This window comes from Callionymus lyra, chromosome 8 (genome assembly GCF_982586985.1).
Source record: "Callionymus lyra chromosome 8, fCalLyr1.hap1.1, whole genome shotgun sequence".
NCBI classification, from domain to species: Eukaryota; Metazoa; Chordata; class Actinopteri; order Syngnathiformes; family Callionymidae; genus Callionymus; species Callionymus lyra.
The window spans coordinates 16,513,675-16,534,139 of NC_141825.1; the positions used below are offsets into that span (position 1 = coordinate 16,513,675).

The window sequence follows — 20,465 nt, forward strand, 5'->3', positions numbered from 1 at the left end:
GAAAACATGTTTTAAAGTGGTTAATAATTGTAAGTTGATGTCTTAAAATGTTTCTTATTAGCTCACAAATTATTATGTTAAACATAGACGTGCTTTAAGGTCCATTCCCAGCAAAAAAAAAACACGTATAAATAAACGGTTGTTTATTGTGCGGCAGCGAACTTCACCCGAGCACAGCCGAGGTCATACGGGATGCCTGGCTCCCCCTGGCTGTGGGTTCAGGTCACTGCAACACCGCCTGTGTGCTGCTGTCTCTTGTTTTGGCGACCACGCTGTTCATTAGTGAGGGGGTCTCGACGAGTGGAGCCAGGGGTGTCCAGGCGCGACCCCGACGCCCACAGAAGAAGTGTAATATGACCGACTTGCATTAACAGCGTCAAAGCAGCGAGGCTTGTGGTTTCATGATGTGAAGTTGGAGAAATTATCTTTGATTATAGAAAGACAAATCGATATTATTATATATTATTATTCATTATTTTATTTTAAATAACATTCGTTTTCCACTTTTATGATGCGTCGAATATCTAAACAATTTGATTTAGACCTCAAAAGAAACGGAGAACAACGTCGTGAGATTATAAAAATAAGAAAATGAATAAAAACAATCTCGAAAATGTTGTTTAATTTGCTTATGTGTATTTTAGTTTAAAAAAAAAAAGTTTTATCAATTTTAATTCAGTTTTGAAAATACGAGCAATAAAGTTTTATGAATTTCCAAACGCAATATAATTTGACTTTTTAATCGAACAAATGCTTGTTAGTATTATTATTAATAATAAGTAGAAGTAGAAGAAGCATCGAATAAAACCATTAACGTGGAGAAAAAAAAACATTAAAGTGGTGGAGACTTTCACCTTTGAGCAAGACAATGAATGCTCTGGATTTTAACATCTTAAAGATCTGGGATATTTTCTTTTCTTTAAAAAAAAAGCTAGTAAATATCAAAACCGGGGTCTCTACGTCCACTCAGTATCTTTTTCCAAACAAGCTGAGAAAAGGAAAAAAAACGTCCCCATGAAGCAAACCCTCTGTGGGGTAACAAACGCTGCCGTGGTGCAGCTAATGGGGGAGTTAATGAAGTGTACCCCGAGTAACCAATCCATACAAGATGTCGGCAAATATCGATCAATGACGACGGTTTTTTAGGGGGGGGAGAGGAAAGTGTGTTTTCTTTTTTCTCCCTTCAAATATTTTAAAAGATGATTAATCCAGTTCAATGGGGGGTAGATTCCCGAACAGAAAACTGACCCGTGAACGCACCATCTCCACCACTCCACTAACAAGACTTGTTCAATAATAATAATAATAGTTAAACTGAACAAGTTTAAAGTGCACCGGCGTCTGCTCTGTCCCAGTGAACTCTGGGAACAGTTCCTCTCTCTGCAGGTAGATGGCAGAATGATCTTACATTTTACAAGCCAGGCGCCGGACTCAAAAGTGCTCGGGAATTGTATGAGAAAAAACAAACATAAAAACACTCTTAAATCTTTACAGAACCAATAGATTAAGCGAGTTGAGCTGAATAACAAACGAACGGAATTGTAATTGTTGTTAATTAAATTAATAATGACTCTAATTGAACAAATCATGTTTAAAATAACATTGTATTGTTTCACTTATTGAATATAAATGCAATGCTTACATTTAAATTGTTTAAACTAAAACTTTTCGCTATTGTTCTATTTTTTTTATATATTCTGTCTTTGTCTGTGTAACATTTTAACGTCAACCAAACAGTCCACAAAAACATTTTAAATCAGTGACAGCTGTGTCTTAAATATATAACACGATTGAGCGAATTTTAGTTATAACAGCATGAATAAGAAAAGGTAATAAAATACTAAATTGTTGCTATAACTTGAATTAATAATAGCCACAAGGAAGGAGTAAACTTAAAATTAAATGGGAGGTCATTTATTTTACTATGTAATACGCGGTAATTACGGTTGTAATAGCAAAGTGATGGAGGAGTTATGACTGCTCTATAACTGCTCCCAACACAGTGGTAATAACAACAGCAACAAGGTGTAATGTAATAGCAGCAAGTGCTTCTCGTAAATCTATATGGCGCAGCAGCCAATTTGTCCTCGTGCCAGAGCGCCAATAACGCGCACATTTTGCGGCTCAGCTGTGCGCTGGTGCGTGTTTTTTTGTTTTTTTTCCTCGGTGGGTGAAAATGAACCACATCTTCATCTTATTAAAACAAATATATCGCCGTTAATAAGCCTGTGAACTCGCTCCTTTTTTCTCGAGTGTCACCGAAGTTCCCACGTCACGCGTAAACAAAGGTGACGTCGCTGCGCGTTCCGGCTCATTAGACGTGCGCGCGAAGCTAATAAACGAGCAGAAGTACAAAATGATGGAGTCCAGCATTTACATTACGCCCTGTCAGGTGAGATCACGTCGAGTGAAAAAGTCTCATTTAGGGGGTCTTTAAAAAAAAAGGGGGTACGGACCCCCCCTCGAGTGCAGGAGTTTTTTTATAATGAATGTGTACATCAAATTCCAATGAGATCATGTTGGCTCGCAGCGTGTGTGTTTTTGCGTGCGTGCGACGTCCCTTGTTATCAATATGGCCCCTGATACATAAATATACCTCAGAGACAGATTGTTCAGGGGGCAGTGAACGCAACACAGTATGGATAAATACAGCTTTTAGCTAAAACGCGTGTTGAAACACCCTCATCATCATCATCAACAACAACAACACACACTCTTCTCGACACACACACACACACACACACATACAGGGGCACATTTTTCTTAACACGGAAAGACCAAACATTAATCATAAACGCAACTAATGTTTTTTTTGCCTGAGCGAACTGAGCAGCTTGTTTGTTTAGGACGTGAACGTAACACGTGTAATTCTCTGATATGTTTGGTGATGCCGACAGTGAGATGAACGCGGCAGAAATAAATAATAAATGGGACTTGAACTCAACACAACCTACCCCAGGGATGTTTAGCTTTTTTTTTTTAACATTACGACATCATATTCACATGTGAACGCAACACGATTTATCTTATCGCGTTTATTTTTTTATTTTCTTTTAAAAGCGGCAGGACTTTAAACGCAACACTTGGAAGGTTTAGATTTACGCGTGAATGCAACACGGCAAAATGACGTATTTAAACATATTTTTTTAAACGTTTTATTTTCAAGTAGTTTGAATTTACTTTGACGCACTTGTGCGCTGTTTGTTGATCAACTCGTTTTACGAATTACCAGAAATAAATCACAGTGTTAACGCACACAAAACGCAATATATATTTTCATGTATTTGAAGGGGACATTTGGAAAGTATACATCGAGTATACAGGGTGATTGATTAATTATTTTGAAATCCATTAATCACCCTGATCGCGGGGAAAAAGGGAGGGGGCGACATCCTGCCACAGCAAATTGACTCCACCACTTCCACAAACACACACACACACACACACACACACATACGTACACGCAGAAGAGCACACACCACAAGCTGACACAAGTCTGGAGAATAAAAACATAAAAGCGTGTGTCGTTTTTTTTTCAAATTCATAAATTATAATTTAATACCAAGAACAAATTTACAGCAGAATGCTCGTTGTACAATAAGCTAACACAAACAAACAAGAATTGTGTTCAACTATAAACTTTCACACACACTCACATATATCACTTGCAATTAATAATAATAATAATCATGGTCATAAAAAAAGTATCTATACGTTATCAATAATACCCTGCAGTCATATATTTTGATATATTTATATAAAAACGTGGGTTCAGTTTAAACTGTTCATAATTACAATCATGTATCATTCTCTGGTCCACATGTGGCCGCGAAGAGCCCAAAGATCAGTGTTCAATCCCTTTTAATTCAACCACAACATGCTCTTATTGTGTGTGTGAGTGTGTGTGCGTGTGTGTGTGTTGAAGAAAAGCCTCAGAAACAAAATTGCCTGCTTCCACATTCGCACACACACACACGCATGCGCACACTCCCCTCTCTGTCTCACACACACACTGCACTGCACCTGTCAAAAGACCAAAGGAGCAAATAACACTAAAAGTTAAAATATCAACTCCTTGTTTCCAAAAAAAAAAAGAACCTGCTCACCCTGTTTTTAAGCCTAATAGTCAATGTGTGTGTCTTTTTTTTTCTTCCACTTTAAATACAAGGGCTAAGAATGCACAGATTATATCTATACAGTCAAAATAAGAGAAGAAACATTTACATTTATATATCAAAGGTAAAATAGGTTAGCGACCTGTGGCCATGCATTCACAGTCTAAATATACATGAAAACAAAAAAAGAAAACATTTGTCGTAATATGTATGTACATTAAAACAGAACTTTCAGTGCTACTAGCTAAGTCTGCCACTCAGGTTTTGTTCATCACCGAGAGAAGAAGAAGAAGAAGAAGAAGAAGTAGAAGAAGAAGAGATAATGGCAACCACAGATTTTTTTTTTCTTAATCACATTTTAGAAAAAAAAAAAAGAAATAAGTTGACCTATATTTACAAGAATACTGCCTCAAAATGTTGTTTGTCAGAGTCTAATTGTGTTCCCCAAATCTAACTTTTGTCAGGCACTTAATGCTTGAAGGGTGACATTTCAGGGACGCTTTAATAATAATACTGTTTGACCTGCTAACTAGGCTTTTAGTGCACCTTAAACGCACCATTTGAACATATAGGCAGCTTGTAAAAATGCTGGGGAACTGAAGCCACATATATGGGGGGTTGGGGGGGAAGACAAATTTCTCTAAGTGGGTTAAGAATATAAAAAAGTCCTTATGTGTTCCCGGATCCTAAAGTAGATAAGTGCGCTTGCAGCATTACGCCTATACGTCTACAACTTCCTATTGCTGTGGTTTTAATTCCTTTTTAGAACTTTTTGTACACCTTCTTAAGAAAATAACACCACCGTACAGAAATCACACAGGCCGGTTTGGAACCAGGAAGAGGAGGAACAAAGAAAGTACAAAAAAAAAAAAAACACAGCTATACATGGACACAGGACAAAGTCATCAGAGAAAAAAAAATCCCTTTCTCCATTTTTTTTCCTCATTTTTTCCCCCCCAAATTAAATGCACTTAATACTTAAAATTTCCTCAGAACAGAATCCCTTTTTTTTTCTGCATTTTCTTTTTTGTAAAAAAAACAAAAAACAATGGGTGCTCTGCATGGACACTGGGAGAGTCTGCCATTTTGAAAGTTCAGTGGACGTCTCAATTTTTGTCAGATTCACAGTCATTATGTCTTTCTTCATGAAAGCCAGCCCAGTGTAACAGCCGGTTGCTTCTTTTTTTTTTCCTCCTTTCTTTTTAATTCCTTCCACAAAAGCAGCTATAATCATTGTAGTCCCGCACAGACCCCCCTGTCCTCCTCCTCCCCATCAACCCCACACCTTTTGTTTGTCCCTTTTACTGAATGGACATGTAAGGCCAGTTAAAACTGCTCCCCGACAGCAACATATCCCTGATGAGAGTTTCAATGGGGGTTTTACCTACCAAGCGGACGAAAAATAACTGTTCTATGACCGAGGAGGAGACTGTGCGGAGGGAAGGCAAGCGCAGTAACAACTTCCCAAAGCGAGTGGGCTGGTTGGGGTACTGGCTCCGGACGTACTCCTCCAGGGCACACTGGGACTTCTCCTGCAAACTTTCCACATGGGCCACGTCTGAGAGGCCACAAGCATCTGAGGAGAGAGAGCGAAACACATGATCAGACGTTTGTGCCAACATCCATCATCATTATTTGTGGACTGTTACTGCGAGAATCCATTTGAAACAACTCCAATGTACTCGAAAGCATCTTCTTCTGATAGAAACACTTGATATAAATGACATCGCAATTGCTTTCATAGATACACGATTTAAAATGAAACCATATTAAGTGAAAACATTTGTTAATAGATCAAAAACACAGGCTACTTATCGCAAAATGGACGATAAACGACTTCATTCTGTAATAAATGAAAATCATGGTCTTTACATGAAACATGAGTCAATAATAAGTTAAATGAATGTCTGCTGTCTCAACATGGAGCGAGAATGTTGCTTATTACACTATACTGTAGTATGAGGTTCCTCAATGGAAGAAAAAGTTCAATCGGAAAAATGTATCCCGCGGTCATGTCGCCATGGCGATTATTATAAAAGCACAATATAAACTTTTAAACAATCAGTTAAAATTAAATGAGTTAAAACAACTATCAATGACGACAATGTAGTGTTTACGTTCATTGAAATCAGGTTTTTGAATTATAGATGTAGGGAATAAAAAAAAAAACAACTGAATCAGAATTAAAATGAGTAAAAGAATATACACTCGATAAGTTGTTTTTTTTAAGGAGTTAATATTTATTAATTCATCAAAAGGGATCAATCATATATTTTTGTCAGTAATTATACACGGCGGTCAATTTATCTAAAATAAAAATAAATAAAATCTATATTTTCACGTGGCTATTTGTTGAATAGTTAAATATCGTCTTATACAAAAAAGATTTTATTATCATTTTTAAATATCTTCTTTTTATTTATGTTTTAATGTTTATATTTGTGACATGCATTTGTGGCTTGCTGTGTGTGGATGTGAAATAAGTAAAAGCTGCAGTTATTTCTTACAGTAATTCATTTGGGTGCTTAAAACCAAAGCTAGCAATTTATTTAGTCGCTTATCAAATACGCTAGACTTTCGTATTTGTATTTTAACAGAAATATGGTCTCTTTTTTTAAAATGTGTCTCATTTATTTGTGTAGAGTAAAATTAAATGTACGTCTTAGTAATTTATTTTTGGACAGATACTATATTGTGGTGGAATTACATTTTTTTTTTTTTAAAAGGAATACAATTCCACAAATGACACACACTGAATTAAGTAGACCTCAAATTATTTCTTGCAGGCTAAATACATGTTTTTTTTTGTTTTGTTCTGATGGTTTCCTCTCTGGCAGTTTTTTGTCAAATATACCCACAGATTTTTGCAAGGGCCTGTCAAGTAAGGGGGGAGTCGAGAAGGAGGAGGAGGGAGGGAGGGAGTGAGGGGGGGTGAGGGAAAGACCTACTGACCTTTTAGCGAGCAGAGATTTAGCTTCGGAGGAACAAGCGAGACCATAGCCCTCGGACTTGCCGCCATACTATACCATGAGAGACGCATAATCACTATCTGAGCTGCTGCTGCGTGGGCGGCTGCTGATGATTTTGTGCCAGAGAAAAAATAAATAAAATAAAATATATATATATATTTATCGCTTGTTGTTTTGTTTTTTTAAGAGTTTTGGCTTAAAGTTTAATAACAGGGGATACAAACGCGACACCTGCCTGTCCCAGGTTTTAAGTGCGAGGTCATGACCCAGTTGAGCTGGTTATTTATTTATTATTTTTGTGCGACGCCTGTCCTCAGATGACAAGACTTTGGCTGTGACTGTGTGCAAATGGGACATTAGTCTTTCTTTCTCGCCCCCTCCCCCCCATCCTCTATCTTCTTAGAGCTAGATATCATTCATATCTGTCACTCTCCTTACAAACAAGACACACGTTGATAAATGGTTGAAGAAAAAAAAAAGAAGAAGCAATTCATCTGTGAGCTATTAAGGATCTCCAAAAGTGCTTTTATGACTCTTGCGGCTGTTATTTTTTCTTTAATGCTCCAATCGGATGCTCTTGTTTAATTAAAGGGTCTTAAATCATGTGGTTAATAAAGTGAGGGGGGGTCTGGGGGGTGCAGGTGTGCTGGGGCTTACCTGTGGTGAAGAGCACGATCGCCTTCAAGCAGCTGTATTCGGCAGAGTCAACGTGCAACGCTTTGAGCTTCTCCACTTGCTCCTGGAAGATCCTAATGTGGTCCATGAAGGCCACCACTCGGTCCGCGGACATTGGGGAGGCGTGGAGGCCGGCGGCGGCCAGCAGGGGGGCCACATGCAGGGGCATGGAGCACTGGGCCGCGTTCAGCACAAACAACTCGCTCCACGTCAGCCGCAGGAGGGCCACCTGGTCGGTGATCTGCAGGTCCGGGAAGAAGGGAATATTCCTGGCCCACTCCACGGCGCTGAAGAGCATCCTGGCCGCGAGTTCACAAATGTTCTCGATGCCCATGATGTTGTTGGGCTGCATGCACTGGCTGCCATAGCGGGACGTGGGGTACGGCTCCGCTCGCAACAGGAGAGAGATATATCCGGATAAGTAGGAATGGCAGTGGAGTGGGTCCCCATTTGTCAAGGCGAACTGGCCGTGGTGTGGCTGCGTGGGTGGCACCCGTCCCCTTTGCACGGCTGCAGTAAAAAGAGAAACTGCAGATATTGAAGCCTGAATTCTACAAATCATCACACAATCACGGTGCGGGTCAATTATCGTATACACACACACAAACACACACACACACATATACACACACACACGCGCGCACTGGCTACACACACATATTATTGAGCAACATGAGCCGACTGTGAAGGGACACAAAGAGAGACCTTACAACCCTTAACCTACTTTCATATCAAACCTGAATCGATCCTTTTTTTATTATTATTAACGTTAAAATATAATTTCGATTTAAACCGTCAGCGGATCGTCAGAAATCGCCATAACAGCGGCTGCGCTGTTATTGTATCATAACCACGTTATTTTTGAGGCAGAAACAAAGGAGGCGGTTAGAATGTAGACGTGGATTCGGGGTTATTTAGATGTTTGGAAGGATAGGATGGATGAATACAGGGGGATTTAAAAAAAAAAAAAAGGAGGACCAGGCGAGGCACCGCGGGATCCGACAGAACCAACGCCGCTCACGGTGCTCTGCAGCCGGCTGCCTCTTGAAGGGAGAGTCGGGCGAGGAGGAGGAGGAGGATGAGGAGGAGGGGGAGGAGGAGAAGAAATCGGGGGGCGACACCATTGTTTCACGTACATTAAAAAAATAAAAAATAATAACATGGATGAGAAAACCAAAAATTCCAATACCTTCCCGTCTCATGCCGACTTTCAGGCATTTTTTGAGGCGGCAGTACTGGCACTGGTTGCGGTGGTGCTGGTCGATCGGACAATTCCTGTTGGCCCGGCACGTGTACGTCAGGTTCCGCCGTACGCTCCGCTTGAAGAAGCTCTTGCAGCCCTCGCACGTGAACTGGCCGTAGTGCTTGCCGCTGGACTTGTCGCCGCACACCACGCACTCGATGTGCTGCGGCTGCTTCTCCGACTGGTTGCTCGGCGTGGACTGCTGCGTGTTGTTCGGGTTCCCCTGGACCGGCGTCTGCGGGGTCGGCGCGGCGACCTGCGACGACGTCAGGTTGAGCTGGCCCGGCTGAGGGGTGGGAAGGGATAGTCCTCCTTGGGTCTGCGAGGAGAGGGCGCCTTGGGTGTCAGCCACATCGTCCTGGGAGCCTCTCCACACTACCATTGCCATATCTATCAGTCAACGGAGAGAAACTTTTTCTTCTGCCGTGTTTGCTGTCGCGACGAGGAGAAACGACTGCGATGGGAATTAGGATTATTAGTCAATTTTTTTTTTAGAAAAAACGGGGAAAAATGGATAAAAATCTCCCGCTGTTGGATTTTTTTTTTCTTCTTATTCTAAAAGTGATGCGAGCTGAGTCGCTGCTGCCTTGCGCTTAAAGGCCAAGTCCAGGGGCGCCGACACTCAGCCATCCAAGCATCAACGCGAAGAGGAAAAAGATGCGCCAAAAAAAAAACAAGACGAGAAGAAGAAGAAGAAGAAGAGCTACAGCGAGAAGGGCGAGCGATGGACAACAACTGAAGCTGCGACTCTCAAGTTCCAGCACAAGTCTTGAAGGAAACACCACCACCACCAGAAAAAAAAAAAAAAAAAAAAAAAAAAAAGAAAGGGGGAAAAAAAAAAACCACACACACTCACAACACACACGAGCGTCTTCTCGCTCGTGAGCGCCAGCAAATTGGAGAAGAAAAATCTATGGATACTTCCCCAACAAAAACTAGATATTACTAAAAAAAAGAAGATCGCAACCTACAAGCCTTTTCCACCGTTCTCTGGTAAAATAATAGGCTAAAAAAAAAGGAATCAAAAGTGATCAAATATGTTAAAAAGGCGGAGGTTAGGAAGTGATTTGCGATTGGTAGGAGCCGGGCTGGCAGAATGCTTTCTCTCTGATCAGCTCACTGAGCTCTCTATATAGTGAACTTTGACACGACTGCTGCAACTTAGCACACGTTACCATGGCGACGGGCTGCCATATAAGGAAGGAGAGTGTGTTTGACTGGTCAGAGTTTAGGGACCTCCCCCCGCACCTCATTGGTTGGGCGGCACTTGTGCTACTTGGTTCTCTGCCAGAGCCGGGCGAGGAGGTCGGAGGAGGGCCGCCGGGTCCTAAAGAGAGTCGTGTTTCTTCTCCACCCGCCCTCTCTCGTAAGTCTTGATCGGTGACAATAAAGCAGAGAATATCTTCCATAACGCAACTTTAACAGATGGATTTTTATATTTTAGATATTAAATAAAGCTTCCTTTTAGTTGATGGTTACTCCGTATTCATGCAAGCCTTAGCTTTACTCGATCAGCCCTGTTTAATAATTTTGAAACAATTCTGAAATATTTTAACACTTTTATTAAAACCACGTTTGAATACATTTATATGCTTAAAAGCAACGCACTTTATACATTACAAACACTCAATCGGAAGTATTTTGATGATAACTGCCAATTTCAGTTAAATTAATGTTCAATTTATAACACATTACAAGCCATATATATATTTTTTTATTGAATTAAAACGTAACTCACTTTGATCACATTTGAATCGCGACTACCTTCACATGATAGCTCATGACATTATTATAAAGACGCCAAACAGCATTAATATATAATTTATACTTGCATTTTCTAATTGAAATGGTAATGCAAGGATTACAGTTTTAAATATACAGTACATCTCGTCCACAGTAAAACAGTCAATATACTGATTTAGAAAGAACACAGAGTGTCTCAAAGGAAGGAAGAATAAAAGGCGTGAATGACAGCAGATGTGATGATACGACAATTCTTACACTGCATATTCTGATCCTGACAACAAACACCAGGTCACAAAAAGGCCAAACGTGGGAGCAGGCGCTTTGACTGCCGCTTTAAATAAGGTTTAAACGTGTCAGCTGAGGTCAAAGGGGTCACGACTTTCACATTAAACTTAGGATGAAAGTGGACTCCCTCCTCATGACAAACACTATAAACGCCACTTGTTCTCTTTGTCGGTGATCACCAAAACAGTGGGCTTTATGATAACGACACATGGTGGTTGGTGTTGCTGTCCGGGGTCATAACTTTGTCTGGAACTGGAATCTGCAGCGTTTCACCTGCAGTTCAAGCTCCCTGAAGGATGACCTGAGCAGCAGCAGCAGCACGAGCACCGTTAGTGCAGTATATGGGCGCCCCCTTGCGGATGATCGCATCCCTTCACGCCGGATTCAATTTTAGAGGAGCCAACCGACACGGAAACCGCTTCAGTCTCTCGCATCGACTCCAAACCAAAGAGCCCCCGTGTTCAAACCGACGACTCAATTTTCCTTTAACTTTGGACAGCAAAGCCTCTAAAAATTTGCGCCAAAGTTGGATTTACATTTGTTTTTTGCGTGCGCCTCTATCGGGTGTCATTCGGTGGTATCCACAGCAATTGTGTTGCTTATTCTGCAACAAATTAGCCGATGATATGTTTGTCTGCATCAACACCTTTTGTCGCTTTCATTCGCAGATCCAGGGCGAGCCACTCGGGCGAGGACACGACTCGAGCCGATTACAACCGAGGTAAGAGTACATTTATCTGCACTTTATGACGACAATATGAAGGAAAAATTGATGATAAAGAGAGTGGAATGGTTTATATAGGATGGCAAATGAAAGGAAAAGTAGAACACATTGTGTTTCAAGTGCGTAAAAAAATAAACGCTTTGAGCATGACATTTATAAAAAAAAAAAAATGGCGCAGATCTTCAGCTCATTAAACATTAATAGAGAAGATGAGGATGCTGTATTCTGATAATAACACACCTACCAAATGCATACGAAGCAGATTCGTCCGTATCCGGATGCATCTTCTCTCTTATTCACAATACAACCTCTTGTTTTGGCGACAACAAAAACACACACCCCCCTAAAAAATTAAATGATGGGGGCAAAAACAAAAAAAAAATGTTTAAAAAATCAAAAAAACAAAAAATGTCCCCCCACGATGTTTATTGGAAATGTTTGGTCGTGCAAAAAAACTTTGGAGAGCCGAGACAAACCAACCACTGTCACGAGAGTTTTTTTTATATATATATATAAGTTGTCCGAGGCGAAATATCAGTGTGTGAAAAATGATAAGTGGGCTTCACGGCGAGTCGAAAAAAGCCAGTGCGCCTTTTTTCTCTCCCACAGTAAATGTGGTTCCGCCGCTGCTTTGTGTGGGCTGCTGAGGAGAGAGGGAGGGGGGAGAGAGCAGGGGAGGAGGGGGGACTGACACCTGTCTGGGTGACATTATCACGTATATATCTTTAAATTAAATCACCAAAACGCGACAATAAATAAAAAAAACGGTAATTATCACGCAAATTTAAACCCCAAAATATTGCTTTTTATTAGTATTATTGCGTCATTGTTATAAACATGCCGTTTATTGATTTTTAATGACACTATAATAAGAATTGGTGACGTTTAATTATTTTTTAAATGAATCCAAGGGGTTTTAAAGAAGCGGGCGGGTTTTTACTTCCCAAGTTAAATTGTTCCTGCACGTTTAGTAAAATGTTTTATTCAAATTCAATAAAAAAAAAAATGTCGCTCGCAATTCCTATTTACCGATCACACACGCGTGCACGATTTGTTCCACTGACGCGCGAAAATCACTTGATCAATAAGCGGCTCTCGATCAATTAGGACTCGTGGAAAATTGTCATAAATTGTGAGAGTTAAAAAAAGAAAGGAGAAAAAAAAAAGGAATTCTGGGGAAGTTCCTCACGCACAAGGACGGATGGTGACCCGGGGGTCTCCAAGTTCTCGGCCTGATTAACCCTCGCAGAGCCGCGCGAGAGCAAAGGTTAACCAGGCTAATCAACTACGGGAGTCCGCGAGAGTTACGTGGAGCGAACACGCGGCACCGACGATTACGCGAATAAATAAATAGAACTAGTCACATAAAAAAACAACAAAAAAACTATCAAAATAACATTTAAAATCATAATTAAAAGTGATTTTAATCAAATGAAACATCACATAATGTGAAAGAAATTATGGATAAACATTGATGATTGATGAAATGTTTATTAAAATTAATAAAAGTTCTTTAATATTTAATTTGGATCAGAATCAGAAACTTTTATTGCCATGTAGAAATATTTTGTGCCGGCAGTACAGAATAAAAGAATGGAATAAAAATAACACATACAATATTTTTTTATATCACTTTTTACTGATGTAATTACAAATAAAAATGTGTTTAAAATGTTTAAAGAAAATGTGTTTATTTCACTCTATTTAAATAAATGAAATCAAGTAATTTAATTAAAAATCAAATTTTATTAATAGATGTACAGTAATAACATGTCATAATAGATAACAGCATTGTATTGGCACCATTTACTGCTGGTATTAAAAGCGAACGTGTAGAACCGTGTGGATGTTTGTGTGACGCACAAGCGCACCAACAACACACACCCGAAGTTGTTAATAAAGAGTTCATCCCGCGGTGTAGATCACTTTCCTCTCCGTCTGCGAACCCTCAGGGCCCGCTATCTTAAAAGGCAATAGATTCCAGATAGCTCACTGTTCAATTTGCCAATGATAGATTATAGTGCCAATTTAAACAGATAGGGATCAATTTGTCTCAATGATCACTCTTTAGGCCGACTGCCAGCGCGCTCTTAATGTATCCGTGGAAGCTGGTGGTTGGAAATGGCGGCTGATAGCTCTGAAGTGATCCAAACTGTGGTGTAAATGACCAGTGACGTGTTGTTTTTGGCGGTTGCGTGTATTTGCGGATATATATCTGCGGGCGGCGACCGAAAGGTCAATGGTTTAACTCTGAGGAAAGTATATATGGGAGAACTGTGTGATAAGTGCTCTCTAACCTCAGGAACCGGTGCCGGAGTGCCCATCGGCAGAGCAACCTAAATCCCCATCTGGCCCAGTGGAGCTGACCGGCGACCAGCGGAGCAAGACGCCCGGCAACGCTCAACACTTGTAAGATGTGTGTCTTTAAATGTGACCTGCCCTTTCCCCGTTTTTTTTTTTTTTTTTTTTTTTTTCACCTTCGTCCGCTGTAGCGAGTGGGCAGCAGCTCACACTTTCGTCTATGGAAAAAAAAAAAAAAAAAAAAAGCCTGGCAGTGTTCGGTCCTGCAGACATGGTTCATATGTGGCCCCAAAGGCAGCAGACAGTGGATTGAATTACTGTAACCTAAGGTGTTAGGTGGTAGCACAGCCGGGTGTGTGTTTGTGTGTGTGAGTACTAGACCGTTACTGTGGCTCTTAACTGCTCAAAACTGCAACCACTGTGTAGTCACAACTTTTGAGGAGTCTTTTAACTCCAATTGCTTATCTAAATTATTTCCAGGTGCGAGATTCTAAACTTAAGAGTTCATGTCCGACTGGATTCAATTCAAGTCAAAGCATTATCTCAAGACACTTTGACAAAATACTATAGAAATCATTACTCACGTCCTAAAAATTGGTAAGGACCCAGCCATGTCAAACTCATGGCCCCCGGGGCCACATCCAGGACGCCATTATTTAAAGAATTTAATCAATAAAGTATCCTTCCAATATGTATTAACACAGTCAAAAACGTTATTTCAAAATGTATATCGAAAGCAGATCAACACAATACTCAATGACTATGTTGTATGTTTTTAAACTATTGACGTTTTATTCTACAGTGATGCCATGGCTACAGATAAAACTGTAATTTAGGCTATCGGGGAACAAGAACAAGGTCCGCTAATAAAATGGACGTCCGCAATTCATACTCAAGTCCCACAATGCACTGCGACAGATCGGATGTCAAAATGTAATTCGTTTTCCTAATCAAATGTCGGTTGTTAGTGCTGTGATGTAACTTTAACTTTTGCTTTGATGATTTTGCAGTTTTCAAAATAAAACTTTTTGACTCTTTTTTCTTATTGTCTGTTTTCAAAAGTTAGAAGCTTTAATATTAGAAGAAAAAGGAACATTTTCATTCTTTCATACATGTTTAAATCTGTGTTCTTTTAAATGAAAAAATATCTATATATCCAGTATCCACCCACACAATTTCCAGTGACATCTACTGGCTTGAAAGTGTACTGCACACAGGTGTTTTCCACGTCGACGCTAAGATATCCAGATGCTGCCACAACTTTCATCTTCAAGCTTTCATGATTTTCATGTATGTTGCACCACTATTTTGATGAAATTGAAACCAATAAAACGACTTATATTTATGTCACTTTCACACCAACATGTCAGAAAACCTTTATTCCAATAAACCCATAGTGTTATCGTCGTGGTTACGCACGTTGGCTTGGACAGGAAATGATGTGTATAATCAACTGTGATCATAACCCGACGCCACGTGTGACCAACGGTCGTTGGAAGCCGCCGGGATTCGAGCGAGAAGAGAAAGCTAATGGACTGAGGCTGGGATTGGTAAGTCTGTCACCATAGCGATGACTCCACGTGATGAAAGAGACCTGCAGGGGGAAAAGACATAATCTCACATTATTCACAGGATTCCTGTTACTTTATAGTCATCCGAGGACACGCCGCAGCTACTTTTACAACTCCATACATGCGTATACACTCCCCGGAGTCGATGACACCGAGTTCAGAGGGAATATGTGTATATACGATAGCTGTAAAGGTTAAGGAAAGGTCGGAATTAGAGAGTGCCTAATTTAATACGACTGTAAAACCAGTGTTTACTCATAACGATCCAGATTACAATCCAGATTATGTTCCCAATATATCACCTTACTCCGGCTTCCTCTGAACCGCATTGTTAGGTTCAATTAGTTCAGCATTTGATTCACGCTTTGAGAAAAAAAAAATGACTGTGATTATCATTCAGTGACATCTAGTGGAGCACTTGTATACTGCAATCAAATTAGCAAACGACATCAGGAGGTGAAGAAGTATCTCGTCGTTTCAAGGTTGTGTTTTTTTTCCCCTCAGTTTCTCAGGGTCGCCAAAGGTTTGTGCCAAACTGTTTTGTTACTATGAACAGGAGAAGCTCCTGGAGGTTCTTTTGCAAAGCGATATTTTTATTAGCTCGCAATCCAGAGACAACTACACTTTAACATAAAAACTGTTGTGACAGGAAGTACAATATCATCACACATTAATACTAGCTGTCAAATATTCCTGGGCCAGAGTAGATCTATGTGGTCTGATCTCAGATCTCAGAAAACTCCAGTCTAGAGTCTTTAAATGCCCTTTTTGGATTCTGGATTTGGAAAGAATTAAGTTATATTTTTGGGGTTTCCTCCTACAGTCCAACACAGGTTAAATAATACTTACAAAATTTAAACGTCACTCTTCTCGACTCACCCTCATGTCGACTAACGGTTGAGATTGAGTGTCTGTTTGAAGTTATAGGCAGATATTCAAGTCCATATAATGGTTGCAACTCAATTTTCTTAGTCCAAAAAGACACTTTAAAACATCCAAATACCTCCCCGGTGCTTGTCTGTAACATCCATCTTGCATTGAAGCCTCGACATTGAAATATGTTCCGAAAAAAATAGCAGAATGTTAAAGGCTAACATGCGACACAGACAGGAAGTACTCCAGGTAGGAGAAATGTGGATGCTTTTTGGCGTGTCTTTTTGGACACGACCTTCACGAAGACGTACATTCTTACCTATAACTTTAAAAGATGAACAAATTACTCAAAACGTACTCAAAATGAGGTTGACAAGAGAATCAGAAATTTTACTTTCTGGTGAATTATTACTTTGTATGTTGATGTGTCTAGTTGTCGATCTGATTTCTGTGATGGACTCACACCCTGTCCAGGGTGTCCCCCGCTTTTAGCCCAATGTAGTCCTTCTGCGTAGGAGCAGGCAGCAAAAAAACAAAAATAAGTTCAGAGTTCAAGAATTTAGATCATGCCAGGGATTCCATTGTTTCTTTGCAAATAACAATGTATTTATATGGACCATGACAGCTTGAACTCAATCAAATAAATTACATTATTACAAAGTTAGTTCTATAATGGTAGGCCCCTGATCCAATAAGAGATACATTTTTAATTTTTTCTTTTAAATCCCCCAAAATATAAATATATGAAACAGCATCACTATTCTAAAGTCAATGAAGAATTCTATATGGGGCAAATATAGGTCAGTTGATCATGAACGTGTCCTTTTGCCACCATATTGAAGAATCATTTTACACATAAATGTTATTTATAGTCACGATTAAGGCTGAAATCTCTCGCACTTCATATTTGAGGTGATTTATGGCTTTTCCATACTGTACACTGGCCCAGTGTTCACTGAACACTACAGGCCGGCCTGTTAAAGCTGGGTGTGACTGCAGAGGGGAGGAAAATCTTGGACCGGCCCGCCAAGGTTCAGAACTGGTCACCATTTCTACTAATGAAAGGAATAATTGGAGAATGAAGAATCATGCCATGGAGCCACTTTTTGTGAACGGCTTGAGAAGAAAACCACAAGTTGTGGTGGATTTGTTAACTGAATCTTTATCAATTTAACCCTTAAATCTCGGTCAAGGTGACCGGGAGGCCTAGGAACAAATGTGTTTTTGGTCACCTTGACCCAGAGACGAAACAAGAGTAAAGGACTGTATTATATTATATAAAATACAAGATATATTTCACAACATTTTTTTTCAAACAATTGATGTGTTTTTTACGTAAACCTGGACTAGCTATGCTAGCTTGAGCGATACTAGCTTCAAGCTATACGGAAAGTAAAATTGCTCAGAATGTAAGAAACAGATTCTCAAAAGGGTCTTAAGTTCTCAAAATAGTAGATATGTGAACTCTTTTTGTAGATCACTTAATCAATGTTTCGTTAAGCTTTTCAACTTTTTGCTAGCTTGTTAGCAACAGCTTAATAACTCTTTGCCTTTCCTTTTTAGATTCAGGTTTTTTGCAACAAAAAACAGTGTAAACTTTTACTTCCAACACGTAGAACAAGACTAAATACCAAATCCAAAGAATTAGTGGATGTTTTCACTCACGATGAAGACACAGTATTCCAACTGTTTTGTTGTTCAATGTTATCAACTTCCTAAGCGGTATATCTCGGAGACAAAGGAAACCTACGACAGGTCATCAGTCATTTGCAGAGAACATATAGACAGACAACAACTGACACCTACAGAAGTTCAGATTTATCGATAAACCTTGAACCTTAGGAGGAAACTGGAGTGCCTTGCGGAAACCAACACAAAAACAGGAAGAACACACCATTTAATTTAGCCACGAGTTAGAATCAAACTCTAATTTAGTAGTGTAAAATATCATGGGCTTGTTAAAATCTTTGACTAAAAGCGTTGTTTGATCGGGTCATAATCGTACTTGTATTGAAGCACAAATAAACATGACCGACCTAATAGGTAGAATCGGACGAGATAAACTAATGTCATGAAACAATCCTGTCCTTTAATAATCAGAGTCAGATACTGTTTTGTTTGCAGCTCAAGGTGAAGACAACACCATAAACTAAAAAGGTGGCTCATATTAATAAGACTAAGAGTGAAAAAATGTCCTTTTCATCAGGCTAATTGCCCGTTTGTGAAACTTTTCTAGCAGCGCAATGTTGTGGTGATGCTTTTTCTTAATCATAAATAGAGCCCTTGTATCCCAGAGGGATTTGCTATTCTAATTTACAATTGAACTAAAGACCACAGCTATCAATCTTTCACAGACACTTTACTTCTGCCCCCCTTTTTCACTTGTAATTGTGGCGACATAACCGTAAACAACAAAGCAGAATGTGCCTTGACGGAGCTCCAGAAATGACAGCGTTAATACAGTTGAGCCGCCCCTAAGTGTTGCGATCTGGGTGTGTGGAAACACATTAATGACTTATTTTATATTCAAATCATTTATTCTGAAGCAAAATTATTTCACTTTGGTTTCCGAATACTGATGATTAAATGTTAATACACATTTTAACAGAGTTCTCACTCAGAGTAATTGACAAGATTTAAGATTTCAAAAAAACCCCAAAGCTCATGTAGCTCCTCAATTATTTAGTAGTCTATGTACGTTCTTTCAATAATGCTCTGGGGATTTCAATCAATTCTTTAGATGTGATTGTCAAAAGGTTTTCACAGGCACAGCTATTAAATGTAAAGTAATTTATGTTTCAACACATGTAATGGAGTCATCTAAATAATAGATCCCTAAGGAGGATTATAATTTTGTATTTAATCAACCACTAATTTATTAGTTTCCGAGGTTTAAATATTTGAGGAGCAAGAATCGGAATTGTACTTTTATTTTGTAATTCAGAACATTACATTCATTCATTCATTATGTGCCAATTATGAGTTTAATATTTGATAAATTCCTCTTTTATATACATCTATACATTTATCCATCCAATAATCCATCCACCTATCCATTCCTGCTCACCCTCTCCTAACCATAGATGTATCTATCTCTACATCAACTCCAACCCATCAACTTATCCATCCAATCATCCATTTGTCCATCCATCCAATCATCCATTTGTCCATCCATCCGTCCGTCCGTCCGTCCGTCCATCCATCCATCCATCCATCCATCCATCCATCCATCCATCCATCCATCCATCCATCCATCCATCCATCCATCCATCCATCCATCCATCCATCCATCCATCCATCCATCCATCCATCCATCCATCCATCCATCCATCCATCCATCCATCCATCCATCCATCCATCCATCCATCCATCCATCCATCCATCCATCCATCCATCCATCCATCCATCCATCCATCCATCCATCCCCATTGCTTGTATAGTAACCACTTCAAGCAGTCCGATTTCTTGCAACAAACAACAGGGGGTCATAATGTTATGGTCCCTTATTCACATGAACACCAGCAACTTCCCAGCCACTGGTCCAAATCCTCTCGGAGGTTATCGCAAAACAACAGAAAAGTGTTTCTTTTGATAGTCTATCGGTAAACAAAGTCAACAGCTTGTGCTTAACTGGAGCTCTCCACACTTGAACGGTCGCGATGAACCACCTCCGCAGACACAGACACATTTGCAGTGTCACCACCGCCGCTGAGATGCCTTTAATGATGATAGTCTTTTCGTTGATGAGTTAATGCAAAAAAACTTTCAATGTCATCAGCAAAGATAAGACAGAAGAAAGCGCTGCATTGTACACATAATGACGGGCTCCCTGGCTGGCCCTCAGATGTCACGGGTCAGCCATGTTAAGAATGTGTGTGCCCAATCATCCACTGATCTTTATCTGGTCGGCCGGCAGCTACCCATGACATGGGCCCAATCAGGGGTGCTGATGAATGGACAAAG

General features: G+C 39.9%; 1 protein-coding gene and 1 long non-coding RNA gene across 4 annotated transcripts in view; both read right to left on the reverse strand.

Annotated features, from left to right (window-relative positions):
• Positions 1-4,155: 4,155 nt before the first annotated feature.
• The window catches only part of LOC148073834 (uncharacterized), a 202,760-nt gene continuing 186,450 nt past the window's right edge, over positions 4,156-20,465 (reverse strand). For both annotated transcript variants that reach the window (XR_015712121.1, XR_015712122.1), the window contains exon 2: positions 4,156-4,691. This is a non-coding gene — a long non-coding RNA (uncharacterized LOC148073834). The remainder of the gene's footprint in view (positions 4,692-20,465) is intronic.
• Positions 5,315-9,654, reverse strand: nr2f2 (nuclear receptor subfamily 2, group F, member 2). Of its 2 annotated transcripts, none has more exons than XM_087797968.1 (3): positions 8,949-9,654; positions 7,742-8,287; positions 5,315-5,691 (listed from the first exon to the last, which is right to left on the reverse strand). In XM_087797968.1, the coding sequence occupies exons 1-3, from the start codon at positions 9,388-9,390 to the stop codon at positions 5,417-5,419; spliced, it is 1,263 nt and encodes a 420-aa protein (XP_087654094.1). In that variant the 5' UTR covers positions 9,391-9,654; the 3' UTR covers positions 5,315-5,416. The 2 variants fall into 2 exon arrangements, with proteins under 2 accessions (XP_087654094.1, XP_087654095.1); XM_087797969.1 differs by having other exon boundaries at positions 7,742-8,269; positions 8,949-9,650.